At 50.1% G+C, this 27,691-nt stretch overlaps 2 protein-coding genes across 2 annotated transcripts in view; one reads left to right on the plus strand and one right to left on the minus strand.

The window, feature by feature from the left end:
- UBAP2 (ubiquitin associated protein 2) overlaps positions 1-11,104 on the plus strand; it is a 161,619-nt gene extending 150,515 nt beyond the window's left edge. Inside the window, exons 26-27 of the mRNA XM_070736925.1 lie at positions 2,281-2,472; positions 9,997-11,104. Of these exons, the coding sequence (XP_070593026.1) occupies positions 2,281-2,472; positions 9,997-10,092 (288 nt within the window). The 3' untranslated portion in view covers positions 10,093-11,104. The remainder of the gene's footprint in view (positions 1-2,280; positions 2,473-9,996) is intronic.
- A 6,592-nt stretch (positions 11,105-17,696) lies between these two features.
- UBE2R2 (ubiquitin conjugating enzyme E2 R2) overlaps positions 17,697-27,691 on the minus strand; it is an 84,602-nt gene continuing 74,607 nt past the window's right edge. The window contains exons 3-5 of the mRNA XM_070743644.1: positions 21,414-21,511; positions 20,130-20,264; positions 17,697-18,954 (exon numbers count right to left, since the gene is read on the minus strand). Coding sequence (XP_070599745.1) covers positions 18,729-18,954; positions 20,130-20,264; positions 21,414-21,511 — 459 coding nt within the window. The 3' untranslated portion in view covers positions 17,697-18,728. The remainder of the gene's footprint in view (positions 18,955-20,129; positions 20,265-21,413; positions 21,512-27,691) is intronic.

A 27,691-nucleotide genomic window follows, 5' to 3' on the forward strand; every position in this document is an offset into this window, starting at 1 on the left:
GAGTGACCTCAAACATCAAGATGGCAGCCCTCCTGCGTTTTATTTGCATTGTTGCCGTCACCATTTTGGACCACAGCCTGTCCTGGTGGCATTTCAACATCCCATTTCATTCTCTTTAAAAAGTGATTCTCCACCTGGGGGTCGGGTCCCCCTTGGGGGTCGAACGACCGTTTCACAGGGGTCGCCTAAGACCCTGGGTGGAAAAGTCTAATTCCCCCTGGTGTTAGAAACTAAAGCTTCTATTCTGGCGCCTTGGAACATGTTCTTACAATCCGACTAATCAGGCGTTTACAGTGCGGGTGTCCCTCTGACTTCCTGCCAATCAGCTTCAAGCTCTGTTGGGAGAATTGGTGCTAGGCTTATGGTTGGGGGTCACCGCAACATGAGGAACTGTATTAAGGGGTCGCGGCATTAGAAAGGTTGAAAACCACTGTATGGGTTCATAAGCTGTAAGGGTTCATAACCAGGTCGTGATCTGTCCTGACCTACCCTGGAAATGTTATGACCAGGTCACCTAGGTAGAGGCCGGCCTGGGTAGGATTCTTTATTGCTCTGTTAAATTTAGAATTTAGAATAACAGAGTTGGAAGGGACCGTGGAGGTCTTCTAGTCCAACCCCGTTTAGGCAGGAAATTTCAGACAAATGGTTATCGCGTCTCTTCTTAAAAGCTTCCAGTGATGGAGCAACAACAACTTCTGGAGGCAACTTCTGTTCCACTGATTAATTGTTCTCACTGCCAGGAAATTAATTTCTCCTTAGTTCCAGGTTATTTCATCCTTGATTTAGTTTCCACCCATTGCTTCTTCTCTTGCCTTGTGGTGCTTTGGAGAATAGCTTGATTCTCTCTGTCTGTTGTTTCACAACAAACGTCCCTACAACAACCCACACTACAAATATTGGTATAAAGCCTTGAATTTAGTCTATCTAGGGGGCTTTTTTTCCACCCAGCCCTCCGGCCCTTCTTGGGTTGGGTCCCTTTGTCCAGCTCTTCAGTCACCTCCTGGCCTTCAGACGAGGGTCAAGGTTCCAGGTAGCACCCAACCTAAATCAGCATCAAAGCCCTCCCCAAAGTTCCAATTTATTGCCGGAGCCATCCTGGCACCTCCACTGGGAAGCCTGAATCTTGAGTTTCCCACCCACTTGAAAGTTCACCTCCCTTGTCCCCCACCCACAAAGCTGTCATGTTGCCCACTCAGATTGTGCCAGCGTGGCCAGTCCTCCTTCCACTTCCGCCCAGGTGGGTGGGTAGAGGATGGCCTTGAACCCCTCGAAAGAAGGCTTTGTGACTGCATCATGAATATCATCCCTCAGAGAGGGTCCGCAACTTGGGCGTCCTCCTCGATCCACAGCTCACATTAGAGAACCATCTTTCAGCTGTGGCGAGGGGGATGTTTGCCCAGGTTCACCTGGTGCACCAGTTGCGACCATATCTGGATCGGGAGTCACTGCTCACAGTCACTCATGCCCTCATCACCTCGAGGCTCGACTACTGCAACGCTCTCTACATGGGGCTACCTTTGAAGAGTGTTCGGAAACTTCAGATCGTGCAGAATGCAGCTGCGAGAGCAATCATGGGCTTCCCCAAATATGCCCATGTTACTCCAACACTCCGCAGTCTGCATTGGCTGCCGATCAGTTTCCGGTCACAATTCAAAGTGTTGGTCATCACCTATAAAGCCCTTCATGGTATCGGGCCAGAATATCTCCGAAACCGCCTTCTGCTGCACAAATCCCACCGACCGGTTAGGTCCCACAGAGTTGGCCTTCTCCGGGTCCCGGCGACTAAACAATGTCGTCTGGCGAGACCCAGTGGAAGAGCCTTCTCTGTGGTGGCTCCGACCCTCTGGAACCAGCTCCCCTAAGAGATTAGGATTGCCCCCACCCTCCTTGCCTTTCGTAAACTCCTTAAAACCCGCCTCTGCCGTTAGGCATGGGGGAATTGAGACATCTCCCCCTTGCCCATGTAGTTTTTGTGTATGATTCGATTGTGTGTTTGTTTTCTATATATTGGGGCTCTTCTGGATGTTTTAACTTAAAACTGTAATTTAGATTGCGAAATATTAGATTTGTTACCATGTTTTGTTTACCATTGTTGTGAGCCGCCCCGAGTCTACGGAGAGGGGCGGCATATAAATCCAATAAATCTAATTTAATCTAATCTAACATCAGGCCTCCTAAAGATAGTTGATTCATCCCCCACTGCAGGTGATGCCTCTCCAGGTGGGCTTCTTCAAGGGGGCCTGTTTCAGTTTTTGTTCCCGTCTCTCCTCCTCTTTCCAGGCTTTTGACAAGCAGGGATTCCACACTGGGACCCCTCCCCCGTTCAACCTGCCCTCGGCCCTCAGCTCCACGGGGCCCCTGAACCCCGGAACTGCTCCTGGCTACGCTCCGGCCCCCTTCCTCCACATCTTGCCTGCGCACCAGCAGCCCCATTCCCAAGTGCTGCACCATCATCTTCAGCAGGATGGGCAGGTGAGCGAGTGGCCGGATGCCTCTCGGTAGGCCGTCGTCGGGGACTTTTCTAACCCTGGTTTTCTTTCTGGTCCAAATGGGGGATTTCAACATCCGGGGGTGGAATTAGAGGGCGTGAGAGGCTGTCAGCTCTCTTGTCCTTCGTGGGACAGACTGCCACGAACTGGAAAATGTACTTCCGGCAAGTCTTCTGGTTACTGCCGTGCATGTTGTTGTTAATGGCGAGTATTCTGAGCAGAGTCAGGTTACAAGTGGTGTGCCACAAGGGTCTGTTCTGGGTCCTATTCTTTTTAATATGTTTGTGAGTGACATAGGGGAAGGTTTGGTAGGGAAGGTTTGCCTATTTGCCGATGACTCTAAAGTGTGCAATAGGGTTGATATTCCTGGAGGCGTCTGTAATATGGTAAATGATTTAGCTTTACTAGATAAATGGTCAAAGCAATGGAAACTGCAGTTTAATGTTTCCAAATGTAAAATAATGCACTTGGGGAAAAGGAATCCTCAATCTGAGTATTGCATTGGCAGTTCTCCGTACTGAAGGAGCGGGTCCAGCAGTCACATGGGTTGCTCATGTCCAATCCGGTGGAACTGAGCCTAGTGTTAAAAAAGCTTGCCGGATCCGCCCCTTCCCCAGAATTCGCTCAGTTCGCATATCCTGCGGTTGTATTGTGATAGCTCGTTCAACATTCTAACACCTTCCCTTCGATCTTTTTCTTCAAAAGTAGTAAGAATTGTTTATCCTTATTTATTTACTTGCACTAATAGCGCCAGCCGTTTGTGGCTCGGCTTTTTTCCTTGGGAGAAGTTGCGGTTTCGTTTTCCCCCGGCTGTTTTGCCGTTTACGATCCCCGCTGCCGCTTGTGGATTCTTTTAATCCTTTGGCCTGGAGGTCTTGGTGCAAGTATTGATTCATTGATTTATTATAGTATTGTTGTTAAAGGGCTTAAGAAATACCTCCTGCGGAGTGAGACGCTTGCTCTAGTCTCCTGGACTTAGTCGATCGCTTCCCCTTTAAGAATTCTATTACGGAGCGATTTTTCGGCGCGAAGGCCTTCGCGCCCTTTTTAAATTTAGGCCTCTCGTGTTGGCCTCCTGCCAGCCGCGTAGGCCTCAGTCCACCGCGTGGATCCCGGAGTGGGCTTTGGGACGCTCAGGCTTAATTCTCCACCGGCTAAGCCTCCAACCAGAGTGCCTTGGTTACTTTAATTAAAGTTTAGGGAGGCTGGCCACGCTGTATTTGGGGACACGAACTCTGGGTTTGCCCAGATTGCCCTCAAGTCTCAGCAGCTCCGAGGCCTCGGAGCGGATCCATTCCTCTTGGGAAGGCTTTGAAATTCTTCTCCCTAATTATTCAGTTATTTGGCTCAGCCTGGTCTTCTGTTAATTGTCAGACTATGGCTACTTTTCCCAAGAGAGGCACAACTAAAGGTCCCAGAGAGGCCAGGCCTACAGGCGATGAGATTACTAGTATCCCCCAGGCCTCGTCTTCCTCTTCTTCAGGGGCCCGCCCCTCGACCAAGGTCACCAGGGCTGAGAAGAGAAGGGACCTAGCCCTACAAAGAATCCATGACAAATCATCAAAGCGTTTGAAAGTACAGGCCCAAGTACTCAGTAGTCAAGACCCCCCAGAGGCTTCTAGTCTGCCTCCTTCTGGGGTCCCTGTGTTATCTCTGGATGAGCCAAACCTAGACAGACCCCAACCTAACCTATGGGGAATAGGTCCAGAGGAACCAGATATTATTGAAGATTCCCCCCAGCCAGGATCCTCCCAGGCCTTCAGGGATTCTTCTGCCATTCCTGCTGATATTTCTAGTTTACCTCCTGAATTCCAATCTATTTTTTCTGTGTTGTCCAAGGCCATTGATGCAAAATTCTCTACCATCAATGAGCTTCCCTTACCTCCTCCACCTTCTCGTCCCTCCCGCCCCTTGGGTTCTTCCCCAGCGGTTAGAGTTCCTATTCAGGATGATTCAGATTCCTCTCAGGACGAATATGAGGATATGGAGGATGATGAGGATCCCTTTCAAGGCCTCTCAGATGATGAGGAATCCCAAATAAAGGTTCCTTCTCCAATTACTATTTTTCCTTCTCAATTGTTCAAATCTCTCCTCCTCAAAGCTAGAATTCCTACGGGATTGGCGGCCCAGGAGAAACAGGCCTCCACATCCACTGATCCCCCGGAGGAGAATTTACCTTACTTCACAGAGGAACAGGAGGATAACGAGGTAATTCCTATGCCTAAATTGTTTAAAGATGCCTTACTTAAGCAGTGGGATTTCCCAGCCTCTGGGCTCAATCCCTCAACCAAGGACAGAAAATTGTACAAACTTTCCTCTTCCTATGAGGAGCTCCTATCCTTTCCTAAACCGGATGAACCTGTCAAGATCCTTCACTCGGCGGCTGCTGTGCCAGGCGAAGCAGAGGAAGTCCTCCGCCCAGAGGACAAGCGGATTGAACAAATGCTCAAAAGAGGATTCACCGCAGATTCCTGGGCCATTAAAAGTTCTGCAGCGGCTTCCTTTTTCTCCAGAGCCATGCTTCTGTGGCTTCGCCAACTTCAACAGCATATTCCTCCCGATGACTTGAGAGGTCAACAACACTTCAACAAGGTCTTTGCAGCTGCTCAGTACGTGGCTGATGCCACTTTACAATCTACTAGATTTTCTGCTAAGTCTATTGCAGCTTCTACAACGGCAAGAAGACTCCTATGGATTCGCCCTTGGCAAGCGGGAGTTCGCCAAAAGTGGCAGTTATCCCAGGGTCCCTTAAAACGCGACCTTCTTTTCGGTGATCTTCTGGATCCACTCCTCACGGAAACCACGGACAAGAAGAAAGTTTTGGGTCCAACCACCAAAAAGGCTACCAAAACGCAGTCCTTTCGTCGCCCAGGGCGTCAGCAAGATCAAGCGGCTTCCTATCAGAGATCTCCAGGTCAGTATTCCCCCCGCTTTCGTTCCCAAGGTAGGAACTCCAGGGGTAGAGGTTTTCGCTTCCAAAGGGGAGCGTCCTCTAACAGGGCTTCAAAGAAACCTAGATGGTAATTTTTCCTCAATTCCCATAGGAGGTCGCCTAGCCCATTTCGCCTCTAATTGGCGTCTCACCTCCAAGGACCCCTGGGTCATTGACACTGTTCAAACAGGCCTTCTTTTAGAATTTATTTCTCCCCCCCCTAAACGTTTTATTTCCTGCCTTTCTCCCAGGTCCTCCTCAGATTGTAACCGTATGGAGGAGGCCATTTCCCATCTATTGTCCATCAGAGCCATTCAACCGGTTCCCTCCGGTCAGAAGGGTCTAGGTTTTTACTCCATCCTATTTATGGTTACAAAATCCTCCGGAGGTTGGAGAGCCATTTTGGATTTAAAGAAGCTGAACCTATTCATCAAATATAGGAAGTTTAAGATGCACTCCTTGTCTTCTATTTTGGCCGCCATCCACACGGGAGATTTCATGGTCTCTTTAGACCTCACTGAGGCCTACCTCCACATTCCTATAGCCAAATGCCACAGAAAATTTTTACGTTTCTCCTTTCAAGGCAGGCATTTCCAGTATAGGGCGATGCCATTTGGCCTTTCCTCGGCCCCTCGGGTCTTTACAAAGCTCTTGGGGTCTCTGGCGGCCTATATCCGGGCGTCTCCCATTCACATTTTATGTTATCTTGATGATATTTTGATTCATGGGAACTCCCTAGAGAAAGTGAAAACAGACCTTTCTGTCACTATGTCAGTCCTTCAGGACCATGGATTTTCCATCAACTTTGATAAAAGTCATCTCCAACCTTCCACATCCATCCTACACCTGGGATCCATTATTAATTCAGAATCCTCCCAGGTCTTTCTCTCTCCCGAGAGAAAATTCAGTATAGGGGAGTTAATTTCTTGCATTTTATCTAAACCTTCAGTATCCATAGTAACCCTGTCTTCCCTTTTGGGGAAGATGGTGTCATGCATAGGCATCATTCCCTGGGCTCGCCTTCATGCTAGGGAACTACAGTGGCTCCTATTACCCTTTCAGAGATCGGGGCACAGCAACTCAAATCGTCGCATTGTCATCCCACCAATTGTGCGCAGATCCTTCAAGTGGTGGAAGTCTCCGGCCATGGACAAAGGATCCCCGTTCAGGTGCCCGGATCAATTTGTCATCACCACAGATGCCAGTCTATCGGGATGGGGCGCCCACGCCCAGGGGATGATAGCCCAGGGCACGTGGTCCCCGGAGGAAGCTTCCAAGCCAATCAATTGGCTAGAGTTAAGAGCCGTTTCCCTGGCTCTGAAGCATTTCTCTCCTCGCATCCCCAACCGGCACGTTCTCATTCTCACCGACAACATTGCCACAAAAAGCCATATCTGCAGACAGGGGGGCACGAGATCCAAGGCCCTCATGAGGGAGGCCCTCAAGTTAGGGCTTTGGGCGGAAAAACATCTTCGGTCGCTCCTAGCCGACCACATCTCGGGGAGCCTCAACGTCCAGGCGGATTGGCTATCTCGGGCAACGATAGACCCAGGAGAGTGGAATCTCCATCAAGACCTGTTCCATCAAATCAGCCTCAGATTCGGCCTACCAATCCTGGATCTCTTCGCGACCAATGCGAACGCCCAACTACCTCGCTTCTTTTCCAGATTTCCATTCCCGGGAGCGGAAGCAATCAATGCCCTCCGGAGCCCATGGCCTCCAGGCCTACTTTACGCATTCCCTCCAATTCCAATTCTCCCGGACGTGATTCACAAGGTCCTCACCGAGAGGGCCCGAGTAATCTTAATCGCCCCTCATTGGCCCCGCCGGCCCTGGTTCGCGGATCTCCAACAGTTGTCCGTCCAGGACCCTTGGCGACTCCCCGTTTCGGGGGATATGCTGCGGCAGGGGGCCTCATTCCATCCAGACCCAGAGTGGTTCCACCTCACCGCCTGGCTGTTATCAGGAGAGACTTAGAACTGCGTGGTCACGACCCCGATACAGTGGAGGTCATTTTAAAGGCCAGAAGAGGTTCGACCAATCGAATCTACGACCACACATGGTCCAAGTTTCACCAGTGGTGTCTACAGGAAGGCCTTTCTCCCCTGTGCATTCCCATACACAGAATCATTTCCTTCCTTATGCAAGGTTTCCATAAAGGTCTTTCCACCAGCACTCTCCGGCGTCATCTGGCGGCCATTTCCTCTGTCCTAGGGGGCCCCCGCAGACAGCCTCTCCGATCCTTCCCAGAAGTTCAGGAATTCCTCAAGGGCATAGCCAACCTCAGACCTTCCAAGGTCCACAGATATCCATCCTGGGATTTGCCACGGGTTCTCCATTCCCTCACGCAGGCTCCATACGAACCCCTAAAATCGGCGTCCCTCAGGTACCTATCCTTTAAGGTAGCATTCCTGGTGGCTATTACCTCTGCCCGACGCATTTCGGAGCTGGCTGCCCTCTCAATCAGGCAGGACCTTTGTCAATTTCATCAGGACAAGGTAGTCTTGCGACTGGACCCCACCTTCTTACCCAAGGTCAGTTCCATGTTCCACAGAACTCAGGATATTGTCCTACCTTCCTTCTGCCTCCAACGAGACCATCCCTTGGCAATTAGATGGCACACCCTGGATCTCATTAGAGCGCTGAGAATCTATATCCAACGCACAGGACCCTTTCGGAGGTCAGAAGCACTTTTTATAGCCTATCACCCCAGAGTCATGGGTGCCAAAGTGTCTTCAACAGTAATAGGCCGTTGGATCAGAGGGACTATATCTAAGGCTTATGAGTCGGCCTCCCTCTCAGTTCCAAGGAACATCACAGCGCATTCAACCAGGAGCGCAGCCACCTCGGCCGCTTGGGCGACTCAAGCCCCGTTGGAGGAGGTCTGCAAAGCAGCCACTTGGGCCTCGCCAAATTCCTTCATCAGGCACTACAAGATTGATTCTTACGCTTCAGCGGACGCTGCCTTCGGCAGAAGGGTACTCCAATCCGTTATCTCTCACGATAGCAATCTAATCCCACCCTAGGGACCATCTATTGGGTATGTCCCATGTGACTGCTGGACCCGCTCCTTCAGTACGGAGAATAGGCGTTGATTGCTTACCTGAACGCCTCTTCTCGTACGGTGAGCGGGTACAGCAGTCACTTCCCGCCCTTGTATGTGTCTTCTTTACCTTCCTATAACCTTTCTTCCTCTAACAATGAGAGTTGAACACTACAGAGCTTCACAGCTGAGCCTAGTCTATGGATTCGCGAATTCTGGGGAAGGGGCGGATCCGGCAAGCTTTTTTAACACTAGGCTCAGTTCCACCGGATTGGACATGAGCAACCCATGTGACTGCTGTACCCGCTCACCGTACGAGAAGAGGCGTTCAGGTAAGCAATCAACGCCTATTCTGTGTTAGCAAATACTTCAAAAGAAAAGGATTTAGGGGTAGTGATTTCTGACAGTCTCAAAATGTGTGAACAGTGCAGTCAGGCGGTAGGGAAAGCAAGTAGGATGCTTGGCTGCATAGCTAGAGGTATAACAAGGAGGAAGAGGGAGATTGTGATCCCACTGTATAGAGCGCTGGTGAGACCCCATTTGGAATAATACTGTGTTCAGTTCTGGAGACCTCACCTACAAAAAGATATGGACAAAATTGAACGGGTCCAAAGACGGGCTACAAAAATGGTGGAAGGTCTGAAGCATAAAACGTATCAGGAAAGACTTCATGAACTCAATCTGTATAGTCTGGAGGACAGAAGGGAAAGGGGGGAAGTTGGGAAGTTTCCTTTGCAAAAAGCCAACGAAAGAGCCTGTGAAGGGTTTTTTGCCTGTGGTTCCAACAAACCTTGCTGCAGTTCTGGACAATTATAGGGTCAAGAATCTTGTAAGTGGACAAGAACCATATGTTTAGAACCTAAGAAGAGCCCTGCTGAATGGGGCCAAAGCCCATCGAGTCCAGCATTCTGTGTCTCACAGTGGCCCCCCAATTGTCCAGGGGGATCTTGAGCAGAAAGAGAAGGCAAGACCCTCCCTTTCCCTTGACCCCCAACAAATGGTCCCCAAGGGAACCCTGCCTGCCTCCACCAACACAGAGGTGGCACTTGGACATCTGTGTCAATCACTACACTTGGCATCCATGAATCTGTCTAATCCTGCCTTGAATCTATCCAGGCTGACAGCTGTCACGACCTCTTCTGCAAGGGAATCCCATCAACCAAGGACCCTCTGGGGGAAGAAATATTTCCCTTGTTTTGTCCTCACTTTCTCACCTGTGAGCTTTAGGGAGGGGCCCTCGTCCTAGTATTGTGTGATAGAGAAACGGATTTTTCTCTATCCACCTTTTCTATCCCATATATGATTTCATACCCTTCGATCAAGTCCCCCCTTAAACGGCGTCTTTCAAGGCTGAAGAGACCAAGGCCTTGCAACCTGGTTTCCTAAGGGAGGGGCTCCATTTCCTTGATCGTTCTTGTTGCCCCTTTTTTGCCCCTTTTCCAGTTCCATTCTATCCTCGAGTGCCCAGAAGGCCTGGCTGCTGTCTTAAATTAAATAATAACCAAAACTTCCCCCCTTCCGTTTCTCCATAGGGCGGATCTGCCCAACGCAACCAACCAAGTGCCCTGCAGCAGAAACCTCAGGCTACCAAAACCACCTACGGGACATCCCCATACTGGACGAACTAAGCTCTGGCGCAGACAGGAAAGGAAGGGAGGCCGTCCGGAGTAGCCTCGGTCCTTCTCAAGCTCAGACCGGAGACCGCGGAGGGAAGAGACGCACGACCCCCAACCCCCACCCCACTTCCTGGGCGAGCTCGGCCCAGACACCCCGTGGGAAGAATTGGCAGCCACTCCCCTCGTTTGTGACTCTTCCCGATCGGCTGTTTTGTGTAAAATATTTATGTATGTATTTGTAAAGGGCAGTAGAGGCCTAACGTGGTTCCTGCATGTTTCCGAAGATTCTTTTTTTAAATTTTTCTTCCCGATAGGGGGCAGAGCTAAGCAGACTGGCTCCCCCCCCCCTTCTCTCTTTCTCTCTCTCTCTGTTTTGTATAGTTTGGAGGACTTTTAGCGCTTGTCCAAACGACAGGAGCACGCCACTTTTTAATATATATATATAAATATATATATTGGACCCCGGAAGCCTTTTCGGACTTAAAAAAAATGACTACTTCGCTCAGGCAAGCAGTCAACAGACGCGAGACAAACAGGAATTTTTAAAATCTCTTCCTTGTTCCTTTTTTTGGGGGGGGGTTTAAATAGAATTTTAGCGTTTTCTGAAGGGCCCGGCTTCGTTCGTCCCCATTCCTGCCAGCCGGAAGGTTGGGTGAACAGTCACGGGCAGCCTAGTTATAAATTGCAACGTTGCACTTTTCTTGGGACAATTTAAGAAATAAGCTAAGGGTTATTTAGATCTCCCTACCCCTCCCGTGTTCCGGTTTTTGCTTTTGGTAGCCAGTGCGTAGCCAGTCAGCGTCTCCCCAGCGGGTGTCTGCCCATCCTGAGCTCCCTTCTCCTTGGGCAGGGGGGCCTCTGTGCCCCCTGCCTCCCGTGGTCACGTTCTTCCTCCCCTCTTGAGAGGGGCACCAAGACTGAAGGGTTTGGGTTGGAAGAAAACTTCCCTTCACCTTAATGAAGGTTTCAGAAATTTCACTTATTTTTTAGCCCAGACCCTCCTCTAATAAAAGTTCTAAGCATATCAACGTTTGTGGTCTCTGTTTTCCAACCAGATTCGGTGGGCGGTTTGGTTAACTGACCCTCATGAAGACTATCCAACTCAGCAGCAGCTCTAAGGGGCAACACAGCAATAACATTTATTCATTATTTATTTATTGGATTTATTTGGCAATTATTTAGACTTGCATACCGCTTCCCAGTGCTTTACAGCCCTCTCTAAGCGGTTTACAGAGAGTCAGCCTCTTGCCCCCAACAATCTGGGTCTTCATTTTACCTGAGAAGGACGGAAGGCTGAGTCAACCTTGAGCCTACTGAGATTCGATCTGCCAAACCTCTGGCAGCTGGTGATCGGCAGAAGTAGCTTGCAGCACTACACTAACCATTGCGCCCCCCAGGCCACTGTCAAAAGGTAGAAGCCGACGTTCTTTTTATTCGGTACAGAAAGGCGTTTGCAGAGAGCGGAAGCTTTTTACTTCATGAAGAGTTGGGTCTCAGAAGAGGTGGGTCTGCTTGGTGGGTCTCGGCTGGTTCACGTGGGCATCTACGCTCACCTTAGGTGGATGGAGGCCCAGCGTTTAGGGAAGGGAGCTGTGGTAGGTGGTGGTCCACGTCCGGCTCAGCTGAGTCTAAGCACCCCATGGGCCAGGTCTGAGCACCCAGTTGGCCAGGTCTAAGCACTCTGGGTACCAGGCCTAAGCATTCAACGGGCCAGGCCTAAGCACTCCACGGGCCAGATCTGACCATGCTGTGGGCCAGGTCTCAGCACCCCGTGGGCCAGGCCTAAGCACTCCACAGGTCAGGTCTAAGCATGTCGTGGGCCAGATCTAAGCACCCCATGGGACAGGTCTAAGCACCCTGTGGGAGGCAGGATCTTACAACCAGTGGATCTTCAAAACGATGTTGCAAATGTGGGGGGAGTTCATCAGAGCCTTCCTCGCTCAAAACCTTGGCTAGATCCCTATACTCTTTTGGGATGCCCTGGTTGGCATCTAGCCAGGCACTGTCATCTCACTGCCCCCACCACCTTCCAGGTTTTCTTATTCATCAGCGAAAGTCATGGTCTCACTCTTCCCATTTTCCTTAGTGTTCCATTCCCTCAGCAATGCAAGTCCCGGTACTAGCGGACATTCCATTCCAGGTGCTAATATAAACCCGAGTGTTTTGCCATGGGTTCCATTAGGACTCTGTCCATAACTGTTGGGTTGGCAATATATTGGCTGCAGGTGTTGCAGACTGCCACAAGAGGGAGCTATACCATTTCTCTGAGTCACCCTCTTTGCTTCTCTTTGGCTACTCAGTTAGGTATGCTCTGCAATCTCTCTATATTGTTCTCTGCAATCTCTCTATATTGTAGTCATGTATTACAGCTAAAATGTGTTTAGGTTTGATATCTTTGTTTGCTGATTATGACAAAGACAACTGACAATGAGTCAGTTAAGGTGACTGGGGCCAGTACTTGTCCACCTGTCTGGGAAGAGTTTGATCTGGTGACACCTGGTGAAGTGGACAAGGCCATTGGAGCTGTGAGTTCCGCCACCTATTTACTGGATCCGTGTCCCTCCTGGCTGGTCTTGGCCAGCAGGGAGGTGACATGGAGCTGGGTCCAGGAGATTGTCAACGCTTCCTTGGGGAGGGGGACCTTTCCGGCTCCCTATAAGGAGGCACTTGTGCGCCCCCTCCTCAAGAAGCTTTCCCTGGACCCGGCCATTCTCAACAACTATCGTCCAGTCTCCAACCTTCCCTTTATGGGGAAGGTTGTTGAGAAGGTGATAGAGCTCCAGCTCCAGTTGTCCTTGGAAGAAGCCGATTATCTAGGCCCTCAACAGTCAGGATTCAGGCCCAGCTACAGCACGGAAACTGCTTTGGTCACATTGATGGATGACCTCTGGCGGGCCCAGGACAGGGGTTTATCTGTCCTGGTGCTTCTTGACCTCTCAGCGGCTTTCGATACCATCGGCCATGGTATCCTTCTGCGCTGGCTAGAGGGGTTGGGAGTGAGAGGCACTGTTCTCCAGTGGTTTTCCTCCTACCTCTCTGGTTGGTCGCAGTCAGTGTTAATGGGGTGTCAGAGGTCAACCTCTAGGTTTGTCCCTTGTGGGGTGCCTCAGGGGTTGGTCCTCTCCTCCCTGTTTAATATCTACATGAAACCGCTGGGCGAGATCATCCAAGGGCATGGGGTGAGGTATCATCAGTATGCCGATGATACCCAGCTGTACATCTCCACCCCATATCCTGCGAAACAGTGGAAGTGATGTGCTGGCATCTGGAGGCTGTTAGGGTCTGGATGGGTGTCAACAGATGCAAACTCAACCCTGATAAGACATAGTGGCTGTGAGTTTTGCCTCCCAAGGACAATTCTATCTGTCCGTCCATCACCCTGGGGGGGGGGAATTATTGACCCCCTCAGAGAGGGTCCGCAACTTGGGTGTCCTCCTCAGTCCACAGCTCACATTAGAGAACCATTTTTCAGCTGTGGCGAGGAAGGCGTTTGCCCAGGTTCGCCTTGTGCACCAGTTGCGACCCTACTTGGACTGGGAGTCACTGCTCACAGTCACTCATGCCTTCATCACCGCAAGGTTCGACTACTGCAACGCTCTCTACATGGGGCTACCTTTGAAGAGTGTTCGGAAACTTCATATTGTGCAGAATGCAGGTGCAAGAGCAATCATGGGCTTCCCTAAATATGCCCATGTTACTCCAACACTCCGCAGTCTGCACTGGTTGCCGATCAGTTTCCAGTCACAATTCAAAGTGTTGGTAATGACTATAAAGCCCTTCATGGCACCGGACCAGAATATCTTCGAGACCGCCTTCTGCCGCACAAATCCCAGCAGCTGGTTAGGTCCCAGAGAGTTGGCCATCTCCGGGTCCCGTAGACTAATGTCGTCTGGCGGGACCCAGGGGAAGAACCTTCTCTGTGGCGGCCCCGACCCTCTGGAACCAGCTCCCCCAGAGATTAGGATTGCCCCCACCCTCCTCGCCTTTCATAAACTCCTTAAAACCCACCTCTGCCATCAGGCATGGGGGAACTGAGACATCTCCCCTTGCTTATGTAGTTTTTTGTATGGTATGTTTGTGTGTATGCTTTTTAAATAGTGGGGCTTTTAGACTTTTAATATTAGATTTGTTACTTTATATTGTTTTATCACTGCTGTGAGCTGCCCCGAGTCTGCGGAGAGGGGCGGCATACAAATCTAAATCAAATCAAATCAAACTGGTAGGAAAGACTATGTACTTGGTAATACTGTATTTGAATTGTTATTCTGACTTATGTGTTTGACTTTAGACTGTTTATCTGAATATGTTATTTCTCAAAGTAATCTTTAATTCAAGTTAGTATATCGGTGTGTGGTTGAGTAGTTACCCACAACTAATCTCAATCCAAACACTTGTGTGTGTGCATAACCTTGGTAAACAAGGGTTACTCTGCTCATACATTAATAGGTTCCCACGTTCATTTGCAAGGCTCTGTAGCAAAAATGTCTGGCTCCCATTTTTCTAATGTCCCGTCTAATTGGCAGAAAGCAATGGGTTTTTTAAGGGAAGAGGGGGAAAAAATCTCAGCCTTACTGGACTTGGGATGCACCAGATACTTTTGAGGAAGAGCAGTCGGACCTAAAACAGATAATCTGTGCCAAGGTTCTGGGTAGCATCCAAATTTAAATCAGAGTCCAAGTCACGGGATGCCTCAAAGTTGCAATTTATTTCCGGAGCCATCCTGGCACCTTCACCGGGGAACCCGAATCTGAGTTACCACCCCCTAGTTGAAAGTTCACATCCCTTGTCCCCCACTTGTCACATTGCCCAGATTGTGCCAGCGTGGCCAGTCCTCCTTCCGCTTCCGCCCAGGTGGTGGGCAGAGGATGTCCTTGAAGCCCTCAAAAGATGCTTTGTGGCTGCATCTGCTCCTTCCTGAAAATCCCCCCTCCCAACTTCCCATCAACATTTGTCTTTCTACAGAAAGTGTGGCCAGCTGTTGATTTATCACCGACATCTGCACCGGCTTGACAATCAGGTGCTTTGGAAATAAGTTGACCCCCCCTCTTTTGTGAATGCCCCCCTCCCCAGATATTGGAAGAGAACCAGAACAAACCTCCCTGAAGGAGAATGTTAACACTGCCCTGCAAGTCAAACCTGCATGAATCCACACACACACCCAGCTCCCCTCTTTGTGTAGCTTGTGTTGGTTCCCATACGACCAGAGAATTGAGGGAATCCAGCAGGCGCTATGGACAGCTGGAGACATCTCCAGAACTTCGGTGGGCCAGCAAACCCAACGTGGCTTTTGAACATGCAACCAGCAAGAGCAGCCGTATACTGTAGTCCACATTTTATTAGTTAGACAGATCATGTGCAGAAAAAACCCCAAAACTAAATTACCAAAAGGAAAGAAGAGACAACAACAAAAGAGAGGGGGGGGGGGGAGAAAAATCAGTGTTTGTTAACCTGGCCTAAAGGAATTGAACCAACCAAAGAAAGAGGAAGGAAGGAAGGAAGGAAGGAAGGAAGGAAGGAAGGAAGGAAGGAAGGAAGGAAGGAAGGAAGGGAACCAAAGAAAAAGGAAGGAACGAAGGAAAGAAATAATGAAAGGAAGGAAGGAAGAAAGGGAACCAAAGAAAGAGGAAGGAAGGAAGGAAGGAAGGAAGGAAAGAAATAATGAAAGGAAGGAAGGAAGGAAGGAAGGGAACCAAAAAAAGAGGAAGGAAGGAAAGAAATAATGAAAGGAAGGAAGAAAGGAAGGGAACCAAAGAAAGGAAGGGAAGGGAAGGGAAGGGAAGGAAGGAAGGAAGGAAGGAAGGAAGGAAGGAAGGAAGGAAGGAAAGACTTAAAAGAATTTCAGCACTGAAAATTTTACCCAAAATGATCTGAGCGTTGCTCCCTGCTGGTTTCAGAACGTGGTTAGGAACTGCATCTGATTTTTATTTTATTTTTTATTCCTTTTCAAATCAGAAAAAAATGTAAACGGAGACAAAAGGTGAGAAGAGGGGAGAGAACCAGGCTAAGGAAGGATGGCTCAAGTAAACCTTTTGTTCCTCAAATCTCTTGAATCCGCATGTTCCGTGGAATCGGGTGGATCCTGAAAAGGGGAAACCAGCAAGTTGCTCGGCCAGAGAGGAAACGTCTGTCTTGCCGCGGGGGAAGAGAGTGAGCCCCGGCTGGGGGTTCCCAAGCTCCCCCCCCCTTAAAAAAAGGACAGAGGTCTAGCAACGCACCTCGCACACCACCAAGCTTCAGCATACAAGTCACTGGAGAGAACAGTCGAAATACAAAGACAAGCTGAAAGGTGCCACACCCTCGTTTCAAGGGGAGCCAAGGATGCTGAGGCCGGACCAAGCGCAGGCAAGAGGTGACCGCTCCCTCAAGAGCCCCATTCCAGGGCCGACATTCGAGGGGCCCGTTGCCCACAGCTCCCCTTCTCCACTCCTGCACATTTTTCAAGTTTTTCATGAGTTCCTCTCACAGGAGGGGATGGAAAAATAAAATATTGTCCAAAAAGCCAGGCTCTTTGCAACCCAAATTGCGATCCTTCTGTCCGCTATCGTCGTTTCATCTTTCTTTCTCTCTCCCAAATTTGGGGTCCAACGGGGGGACCCACCCAGAGTCAGCCCCTCTTTTCACCAGGGGGAGGGGGGGGTCAGAAGCGAAAGTGAAGGGCTCTGTGTTTGAGGAAGGTTGCAAGCATCCCAGGTTCCGAAGGGCCATCCAACCTGAGAAGATCCAACTGAAGCTCTGGGTCAAAGTGGGGGGCCCTTCCCAGCTTGGATCCAGAGAGCCCCCCCAGAAGGGCCCGGCTCAGAAACGGGGGGAAGGAAGGCAAAGCCACTGTTTGAAGGAGAAGCGCCCAATTCCTCGATGGGCGCCTGGGACCATCCCAGCAAGTCGTTTTTTTCCTGCAGAGTTTGATGGGTGGGGGAAGAAAGAGGGGGTCTAACACAGGGGGGTGCCCCTAACACTCATCGGGTCTTGGCTGGTTTTCCCTTGAGACCATCACTCCCCCCCCCCAAAGCGCTTAATTCTTCTTAGGGGGAACTCTTCATCTGGGCAGTTGGACCTGCCAAGGAGCCATTGCTCCAACAGCATCGGACCGACACCCTCCCCCCCCGGCCGGAAAGAAGCACAAGCAAGGCCCCCAAAGCCTCCTGGCTAGCTCGCCGTTTTCTAACGTCTCTCCTGGAATTTGCAACTCGTGGTCCTTTCCCTTTTAAGATGAATCTTATTTCCTTTTGTAAGATGGTCTGAGACAGGGCTCGGTCCAAGCTTGGCAACTTGAAGGCTGGCGGACTTCAACTCCCAGAATCCCTCAGTCGGCGCAGCTTAGCTGGCTGAGGGATTCTGGGAGTTGAAGTCCGGAAAGCTGCCAAGGTTGGAGAGCCTGGGGGAGGGTGGGGGGTGTTAAGAAATTCTTTGATGCAACCGCCTTTGATCTTTCCAGCCACAGGAGGCGGCCAGGCGCTAGTCGCAAACCTCCAGCTGCGGAAAGCCGCTGGGTTTCCCCAGAGAAGCCGTGTTCCGCGATTCCTTGTATTATGCGCTGCTCTCCGCCATCGGAGGGGGGGAAGGGGGGCAGCCGGTCTCTGGATGCAACCTGCCATAACTTGGGACAGAAAACGGTGCACGTTTCAACGTGTTTATTGGAAGATTCATATCACAAGACAACCGCTTCCACCACCACCCCACACACACACTCGATCCGCCTCGGGAGGTTTTCGCTTCCCCCCCCCTCTGCCAATCCTGTTCATTCCCACCCACCTCCCTCGTCCCGCCGACACGAGCTCAGCAAACTTGAAAATTGGAACGGGGGGGCACCGGGTCTGGCGGTGGCCCAGCTCAAAAAACACAGAAGCTTTTTCGCCCTCCACCTTGGTGTGGCGGAAGGAAGGGGGGAAAAAATAACCAACAAAAAAAAGGGGGGATGAAAAAAACCACGACCGGCACCAACCACCAAAAGGCTAAACAAGTGCGCACATGACGAGCAGCCAAGCCGGCCCCGGAAAAGATGAGGGGGGGCACTCTATGCAAGCTCGCGGGGGAGTGTGTCCCCCCGCTCCACGGTCTCCTGCCAGGCGTTAAAATACATCAAAACCTCTTGATGAAAGACTGGGTTTAATTCGAGAACCTAAACACAGAGCGAGACTGTTTTGCTGGACTCGGAACTCTCCGGAAGGGAAGAGGGACAGGCAGGGGGTGGGGGCGGAAGTGGGGCGGGGGCGGGGGAGGTATTGTCTTTAAAAAAAAAAAGGAGGGGAGGGGAATCAAAAAACACAGTGATGGGACGGGAAAGGCAGTGCGGTCCAAGATCGTCTGCGCAGGTCTTTCTCGCTACGAGGCCAAAAAAGGACCGGGAAAGTGGTGGAGGGGGACGGAATAAACCGAGACTCCGGACGCGAGGAGCAAAGCAGGAAACGCACGTTTTGGTTGGGGGTCTTTTTGGCCCCCGCCCGCCCGCCCCTTTTGAACGTATATATTCTCTTTTTCTGCTCTTCCCCTTCTTTTTTATCTTCTTTCTTTTGCTTTTTTCCTGAACGGCCATTGCATTTACCGCTTGCGTCCCCTCTGGCAAAAACTGGCGGGGCAGTACGACTGGGAAGCTGGGCGGGCGAGCGGGTGGAAGGGAGGGGAGGAGGAGGGCCAGAAAGGGGAACAGGTCACGACTCCTCGTTGCCGGAATCATCATCGTCGTAACAATCGGCGTCTTCCTCTTCCTCCTCCTCCTCGTCATCGTCGATGTCGTCGTCGTACAGGTCGTCGTAAAGCAAGTCGGAGCTGTTGTCGTTGGAAGGCACTTTAGTTTTGATGCAGTACTCGGCCAGCGTGGTGGGCACCTTCACACCGTCCTTCTCTGCTTCCGCCTTGGTGGCCTGCACTTGTTTCCTGCAAGAGGAGGACGGAGGGCAGGGAAAGTTAGAGGAGGGTCAGACTCCTCACCAGCCCACCCACCCCCAATGGCCCCCCAGGTCTGGATGGGTGTCAACAGACTCAAACTCAACCCTGACAAGACGGAATGGCTGTGGGTTTTGCCTCCCAAGGACAATTCCATCTGTCCGTCCATTACCCTGGGGGGGGGGGAATTATTGACCCCCTCAGAGAGGGTTCGCAACTTGGGCGTCCTCCTCAATCCACAGCTCACATTAGAGAAACATCTTTCAGCTGTGGCGAGGGGGGCGTTTGCCCAGGTTCGCCTGGTGCATCAGTTGCGGCCCTATCTGGATGAGGAGTCACTGCTCACAGTCATTCATACCCTCATCACCTCAAGGCTCGACTACTGTAATGCTCTCTGCATGGGGCTGCCTTTGAAGAGTGTTCGGAAACTTCAGATCGTGCAGAATGCAGCTGCGAGAGCAATTATGGGCTTTCCCAAATATGCCCATGTAACACCAACACTCCGCAGTCTGCATTGGTTGCCGATCAGTTTCTGGTCACAATTCAAAGTGTTGGTTATGACCTATAAAGCCCTTCATGGCATCGGACCAGAATATCTCCAGGACCGCCTTCTGCCGCACGAATCCCAGCAACTCGGAGCAGCTCACAAGAGCAAAGCACAGTACAAATCCAATGCTTAAAACGGTTAAAACCATTAATATAAAAATAGTCATACACCCCAAACATACCATACATAAAACGGAACAGCCAGGGGGAATCAATTCCCCCATGCCTGACGGCAGAGGTGGGTTTTGAGGAGTTTGCGAAAGGCAAGGACGGTGGGGGCAGTTCTGATCTCTGGGGGGAGTTGATTCCAGAGGGTCAGGGCCACCACAGAGAAGGCTCTTTCCCTAGGTCCCACCAGACGACATTGTTTTGTCGATGGGACCTGGAGAAGGCCAACTCTGTGGGACTGAACCGGTCGCTGGGATTTGAGCAGCAGAAGGCAGTCCCGGAGATATTCTGGTCCGGTGCCATGAAGGGCTTTATAGGTCATAATCAACACTTTGAATTGTGACCAGAAACTAGTTGGGTCACAAAACGTCTCCAAGGAAGTCGCCCAGCCAAGAGAGCTCCAAAGAGCCCCAAGCCTTCTTCTCCACTAGCCATGGCCATCTCGGACTTACCGGATGATTTCCGCATATTCTTTGTCTTTGCCTTTGCTGTCCCTCCATTTCCTGAACATAACGGAGGCGTCAACGTTAGCCGGAGAGAACGTGTTGGGCTCATTAAGCAAGGAGATTACACTCAGTAGGATAGTCCTGGGGGAGAGAGAGAGCACCCAGAGCTCAGCACATGTAAGCAGAATAAACAGAATAAACTGTTCAGTCTTAGCCACGAAACCCGGGAATCAGATGCCCACCAGAAATAACAAATAAAAGTATTTAATATGTACGATGGTCACCCAGAAAGCAAGGCACCACTTTTTCTTTCTTAGTCTACAGTAATGGTCCAAATACATTTAGACTCTAAAGTGTGCAATAGGGTTGATATTCCTGGAGGCATCTGTAATATGGTAAATGATTTAGCTTTACTAGATAAATGGTCAAAGCAAGGGAAACTGCAGTTTAATGTTTCCAAATGTAAAATAATGCACTTGGGGAAAAGGAATCCTCCATCTGAGTATTGCATTGGCAGTTCTGTGTTAGCAAAAACTTCAGAAGAGAAGGATTTAGGGGTTGTGATTTCTGACAGTCTCAAAATGGGTGGGTAGGGAAAGCAAGTAGAATGCTTGGCTGCATAGCTAGAGATATAACAAGCAGGAAGAGGGAGTTTGTGATCCCCATATATAGAGTGCTGGTGAGACCACATTTGGAATAATGTGCTCAGTTCTGGAGACTTCACCTACAAAAAGATATTGACAAAATTGAAGGGGTCCAAAGACGGCAGAAGGAAAGGGGGGGGGGGACATGATCAAAACATTTAAACATATTAAAGTGTTAAATATGGTTCAGGAGGGAAGTATTTTTAATAGGAAAGTGAACACAAGAATAAGGGGGCACAATCTGAGGTGAGTTGGGGGAAAGATCAGAAGCAACGTGAGAAAATATTATTTTACTGAAAGAGTTGTAGATGCTTGGAACAAACTTCCAGCAGACGGGGTTGGTAAATCCACAGGAACTGAATTTAAACATGCCTGGGATAAACATCGATCCATCCTAAGATTAAATACAGGAAATAGTATAAGGGCAGACGAGATGGACCAGGAGGTCTTTTTCTGCCGTCAATCTTCTATGTTTCTATGTTCCTACATTAAATTGTCAGGGCTGTGTGTGTAAATGTTTGCATTTCTTCAGACAGAGAGCGAAGCTGCAGCAGTGTTTCGAAATGGCGCCTGTAAGTGACGCATGTTACAAGCAACGTGTCGTCATTGAAAAGGGAAAAAACCTCTGGGTCTTGGAGGGTCTTACCTGACATTCTGGGTGGGGTTCCACCTTTCCGACGGCAGCTCTCCACTTTGAGGATCATCTACAGGTGGGTGAAGAATTGAAATACATACATCCCCATTCTATGGAAAGAAAAGTGGGCGGTGGGTAGGATGCCAAGCATAGAAAAACCCTCTCCCAGCTCTGCCTGTTTCCTAAAGATCAAGTGAAAACTTCTTTCCTTTCAAGCAGGTGACATCTTTTGTTACACAAATACGCACACACACACATACAGAGTGGCTGCGGGCTCAAAATCCCAACACATCTGGGGCTTAAAGTACTTTCCACTAAGCCAGAGCTGGGGATGGCGCAGTGGTTAGAGTGCGGCACTGCAGGCTCCTTCAGCTAACTGATAGCTGCAGTTCAGCAGTTCAAATCTCCCCACCGGCTCAAGGTTGACTCAGCCTTCCATCCTTCCGAGGGGGGTCAAAGGTTAGTTGGGGGAAAGATCAGAAGCCACGGGAGAAAACATTATTTGACTGAAAGAGGAGTAGATGCTTGGAACAAACTTCCAGCAGAGGGGGTTGGTAAATCCACAGTAGCTGAATTTTAAACCTGCCTGGGATAAACATAGATCCATCCTAAGATAAAATACAGGAAATAGTATCAGGGCAGACGAGATGGACCAGGAGGTCTTTTTCTGCTGTCAATCTTCTATGTTTCTGTTTCTAAATGGGGACCCAGATTGTTGGGGGCAAGAGGCTGATTCTGTAAACCGCTTAGAGAGGGGCTGGAAAAGCAGTGGTCTTGCTATTTACAGAACTCAATGTGGCATTTCAGTCTCAGTAGAAACAGAGCTGCTCAAGCAGCAGACTTTGCACCATTCTGGGGACAAAACGATTGTTCAATCTCTTCTTAAAACCCTCCAGTGGTGAAGCCCCCATAACCTCTGGATGCAAAGTCCTTCCACTGGCGAATGGTTCTCCTTAATTCCACGTTGCACCCTTGGCAGCTGAGTGTGGGGGCTTCTTGACACTCACGGAGAGTGAATTCCCTTTCTGAAGCCCCACGGTTATCAAGAGCCCCATCACCCCCCCCATTGAAGGCATCTTGTTCCCTTCAAATAATTCCACCAGGGGAGCCAGGGCTTTGGAGGAGACGCCCCACTCGGTCTCCAGCAGCAGGTCCTCACAGATCGAGCCTCAAACTGGATTTCCTGGAGGGCCACATCAGGGTTGTGCTTGACCTGGGGGGGGGGCACCCTGATGTCAGTCATGTCGGGAGGGAGGATCTGTGGTGTCCAAATGCTAAGGTGGGATTTTCTTCAGACTTTTCCTCCTTCCCTCTCATTATATCCTTCCTTCCTTCCTCTCTCTCTTCCTCTTTGCCTCCTTTTCTTCCTCCATCCCATCCCTTCCCTTCCTTCCCCTTCCTTCCTATTTCCTCCCTCCTTTTCCTTCCTTCCCTCCCTTGCTCTCTTCCCATCATCCTTCTTTTCCTTTGTTTTTCCCTCCCTTTTTCTTCCTTCCTCTTTCCTCCCTCCCTTTCCTTCCCTTGCTCTTCCCATCATCCCTTCTTTTCCTTTGTTTTTCCCTCCTTTCCTACTTCCTTCCTCTTTCCTCCCTTTTCCTTCCATCTTCCTTTTCTTTCCTTCCTCTTTCCTCTCTCCTTTTCCTTCCCACCCTCACGCGCTCCCTCCTTCCCTCCTTCCTTCCTCTTTCCTCCCTTGCTCTTCCCATCATCCCTTCTTTTCCTTTGTCCTTCCTCCCTTCTTTCCCTACTTCCTTCCTCTCCTCCCTTTTCCTTCCTTCTTCCTTTTCCTTCCATCCTCTTTCCACCCTCCTTTTCCTTCCCTCCCTCACGCGCTCCCTCCTTCCTGCCTTCCTCTTTCCTCCCTTGCTCTTCCCATCATCCCTTCTTTTCCTTTGTTCTTCCTTTCCTCCCTCCCTCCTTCCTTCCTTTCTCTTTCCTCCCTTTTCCTTCCTTCCTCCTTTTCCTTCCTGCCCTCCCTCCCTTGCTCTCTCTCCCTCTGTCCTTTCTCTTTCCCCTTCTCCTTCCCTGCCCCTTCCTGGATGTTCGGATGCGAAAGAGTCCAGACTTCTCCTCCTGCCTTTTGTTTTGGGGTCTTGGCCCTCCAGCAGGGAGAAGAAACCGAGGCTGGGCTGCTGCAGCTCTCGCTGGCGGAGGAGGCTTCCCTGTGTCCAGATGGAAGCAGCCCCCCTGGCCTGGATCCAAGGCAAACGTCTCTTCCCCCCACCCACCCCCACCCCCAGAGGATCAGAAAGGGAGCCCTCCCCAATACTGATGGGGGGGGGAGAGAGAAGCCCCTGGCTGGCTGGCGGGATTCCCAAGTTTTCCTTTGAAGTTTGCCAGCCTGCAGCTGAATTTAAGGGAGAGACTTGCCTGCAATTCTGCAGAAGAAGAAATCCCCCCTTTAACCCTCAAAACGTGACCCCTGCGATGCTCTTTCTCTTCCTTCCATTCATTGCTCAAGTTTGGCTAAAGGTGCTGGAGCATAATGCCACCCATAAAACATCCTACGTAAATTTTCTTTATACGAGATACTGACAATGTCATCTTATAATTAATTTTCCATAATTTTCCCCAATCTGGATAGAATAACCAAAATTTGTCATCCATGCTATCATATTATGTTTAGCTACTTCCTCTATATTTTCATAGTATAGTAAATAATTGTACATTTTGGTAATACATTTTTTTATCTGGTCCTATTAAAATTTTATCTATGTCACTGGTTTTTTTTTTTACATATTCCAAATTCAATAAGTTCTTTTTTATATCTACTTTGTACATGGAAATAAGATAACCAATCTAACTCCAGGCGTCCAGTTTTTCTCTGGATTTTAAGAGTCTCTTAGAATCTAAGAGTTATTTATATGTTTTGATTTGGTTTTTATTAATTATATTTGTGTGTATTTAGGCTTCCAATGTAGATAACTTCTCTATAAGGTTTGTTCCTTATTTTTCTCCAATGTTCGAGTAGAATATTCCGTATCTGGTGTTGTTTAAATTGTGAGTGTTTAATATGCTCTTTTTCCCACAGGTGTGCGTGCCATCCATCTCAAATATTATGTCCTTCTATTGCTAAAATTCTGTTATTATCCAATTTAATCCATTCTTTAATCCAGAGGTCCCCAACCTTTTTAGCACCAGGGACCGGCTTTAAGTTAGACGAGTTTTCTACGGCCCGGTGGGGGGGGCTTTGGTCATATGGGGGTGGGGTTATGGAGGGGTGGAGCTTAGTGACGCAGCCCTCCACACTTCTCCACAGGGCAGGGAGAATGAGGAGGCTCCTTTGGCGGCTGGGGGCTGCCTGGCTTTGTGATTTTGACTGGGGGGGGAACTTAGGAAGGTCCTACTTCTCCCCCCCCAGCCAAAAACTCAAAGCCTATCTGCTCCAGAAACTTGGCGATCGCGCCCCACCGCCGCCGCCTCCTCCGTTTCCCCCAACGGCAAGCAATCTAAACGCGGGAAGGGCATTCCGGCGCTTCCCTTCAGCCTCAGAAGCCCCCTCGACGCTGGAGGGATGGTTATGAGGGGAGCGAGCGAGGAGAAGAAGACGTCCCACTCATCGCTCCTGAGGGAACGGGCGAGGGCGTCGGAGACCCAAAGCCCATCCTGTGTGGAGGGAGACGGAGCCAAGCGGGGCCACCCGGAGACCTTTTCCCGTCTTCTTCTCCTCGCTCGCTCCCCTCACAGCCAGCAGCCCCGCTCGCGGGGGGATGCCCGTTCGTAGCTACCAGCCCGCCAAGCGTCGAGGGGGCTTCCGAGGCTGAAGGGAAGAGCCGGAATGCCCTTCCCGGGTTTAGATTGCTTGCTGTTGGGGAAAACGGAGGAGGCGGCGGTTCTTTTCTCCTCGCTCCAGAAAGTAGGCGATCGCGCCCCACCGCCGCCGCCGCCTCCTCCGTTTTCCCCAACAGCAAGCAATCTAAACCCGGGAAGGGCATTCCGGCTCTTCCCTTCAGCCTCGGAAGCCCCCTCGACGCTTGGCGGGCTGGTAGCTACGAACGGGCATCCCCCCGCGAGCGGGGCTGCTGGCTATGAGGGGAGCGAGCGAGGAGAAGAAGACGGGAAAAGGTCTCCGGGTGGCCCCGCTTGGCTCCGTCTTCCTCCACATGGGCTTTGGGTCTCCGACGCCGCGGACCGGCTGGAAAACCCCAACGGCCCGGTCCCGGTCCGCGGACCGGCGGTTGGGGACCTCTGCTTTAATCCATAGTAATATTGTTGCCTGATAATATAATTCTAGGTTCCTAATCCTTTGCAGGCTTCCAGCGATGAAGCACCCACAACTTGTGAAGTAAAGTCATCTCACTGATAACTGATCTGGATTACATAAAAACAAGAGTTGGAAGGGACCGTGGAGGTCTTCTAGTCCAACCCCCTGCTTAGGCAGCAAACCCTGCACTACTTCAGACAGGTGGTTATCCAATATCTTAAAATTTTCTAGTGTTGGAGCATTTACAACTTCTGGTGGCAGGCTGTTCCACTGATTAATTGTTCTAACTGTCAGGAAATTTCTCCTTAGTTCTAAGTTGCTTCTCTCCTTGTTTAGTTTCCACCCATTGCTTCTTGTTCTATCCTCAGGTGCTTTGGAGAATAGGTTGACTCCCTCTTCTTTGTGGCAACCTCTGAGATATTGGAAGACTGCTATCCTGTCTCCCCTGATCCTTCTTCCTGCAACCGTTCTTCATATGTTTTAGCCTCCAGTCCCCTGATCCTCTTGGTTGCTCTTCTCTGCACTCTTTCTAGAGTCTCAACATCCTTTTTGCATCGTCGCGACCAAACCTGGATGAAGGATTCCAAGTGTGGCCTCACCAAGGCCTTATAAAGCGGTATTAACACTTCTCGTGATCTTGATTCTATACGTTTATGCAGCCTAGAACTGTGTTGGCTTTTTTTGGCAGCTGCTGCACATGGCTGGCTCCTATTTCAATGGTTGTCCACTAGGACTCCAAGATCCCTCTCACAGTTACTACTGTTGAGCAATGTACCACACATAATGTACCTGTGCATTTTTTCTTGCCTAAATTTGGATGCTTACTTTTTTCACCATTGAATTTTGTATGCCGCCCCTCTCCGTGGACTCGGGGTGGGGGTGGGTGGGGCTAACAACAGTGATAAAAAAACAGCATGTAACAATCCAATACTAAAACAACTAAAAAACCCTTATTATAAAACCAAACATACATACAGACATACCATGCATAAATTGTAGAGGCCTAGGGGGAAAGAATATCTCAGTTCCCCCATGCCTGGTGGCAGAGGTGGGTTTTAAGCAGCTTACGAAAGGCAAGGAGGGTGGGGGCTATTCTAATCTCTGGGGGGAGTTGGTTCCAGAGGGCCGGGGCCGCCACAGAGAAGGCTCTTCCCCAGGGTCCCGCCAAACGACATTGTCTAGTTGACGGGACTCAGAGAAGGCCCACTCTGTGGGACCTAACTGGTCGCTGGGATTCGTGCGGCAGAAGGCGGTCCCGGAGATAATCTGGTCCAGTGTTTTGTTTGATGGTGCCCATTGTTCAAGTTTGTCAAGATCCTTCTGTATCTTGGGCCTATCTTCTGGAGAGTTGGGTTTTTTTGGTATTGGTATTTCTTTTCCCCCAGAAGAAAAAAAAAATACAGAGGGTTTCCCGTGTTTGGGGAGCCAGGTCAGAACAGCACCAGAGAGAAAGAGACAAGCACTGTCAAAGGAGCCTCCATCTCACTGGGTCTCCACGCACCCCTTTTTTTAGAGCGGCGGAAGGAGAGAAGTCGAGAGCCAGGAGTCACAAAGCCTTCTGCTGCACGAATCCCAGCGACCAGTTAGGTCCCACAGAGGGGGTCTTCTTTGGGTCCCGTCAACTAAACAATGTCGCTTGGCGGGACCCAGGGGAAGAGCCTTCTCTGTGGTGGCCCCGGCCCTCTGGAACCAACTCCCCCCAGAGATTAGAATTGCCCCCACCTTCCTTGCCTTTCATAAGCTACTTAAAACCCACCTCTGCTGCCAGGCATGGGGGAATTGAGATGCTCTTTCCCCCTAGGCCTTTACAATTTTATGCATGGTATATGTGTATGTACGTTTGGTTTTTATAATAATGGGTTTTTAACTGTTTTTAGTATTGGATTATTGTCATATACTGTTTTATTACTGTTGTTAGCTGCCCCAAGTCTGCGGAGAGGGGCGGCATACAAATCCAATAAATAAATAAAATAAATAAATTAAACTGTGCACAGGAATTACATCTTTGCAATGAAGTGGATTTGCCCAAACTGGTAGCAAGCCGCTGGTGACGTCACAATGACATCACGGAAGCAGTTCTCATCTG

This window comes from Erythrolamprus reginae, chromosome 2, assembly GCF_031021105.1.
Source record: "Erythrolamprus reginae isolate rEryReg1 chromosome 2, rEryReg1.hap1, whole genome shotgun sequence".
Classification (NCBI taxonomy): domain Eukaryota; kingdom Metazoa; phylum Chordata; class Lepidosauria; order Squamata; family Dipsadidae; genus Erythrolamprus; species Erythrolamprus reginae.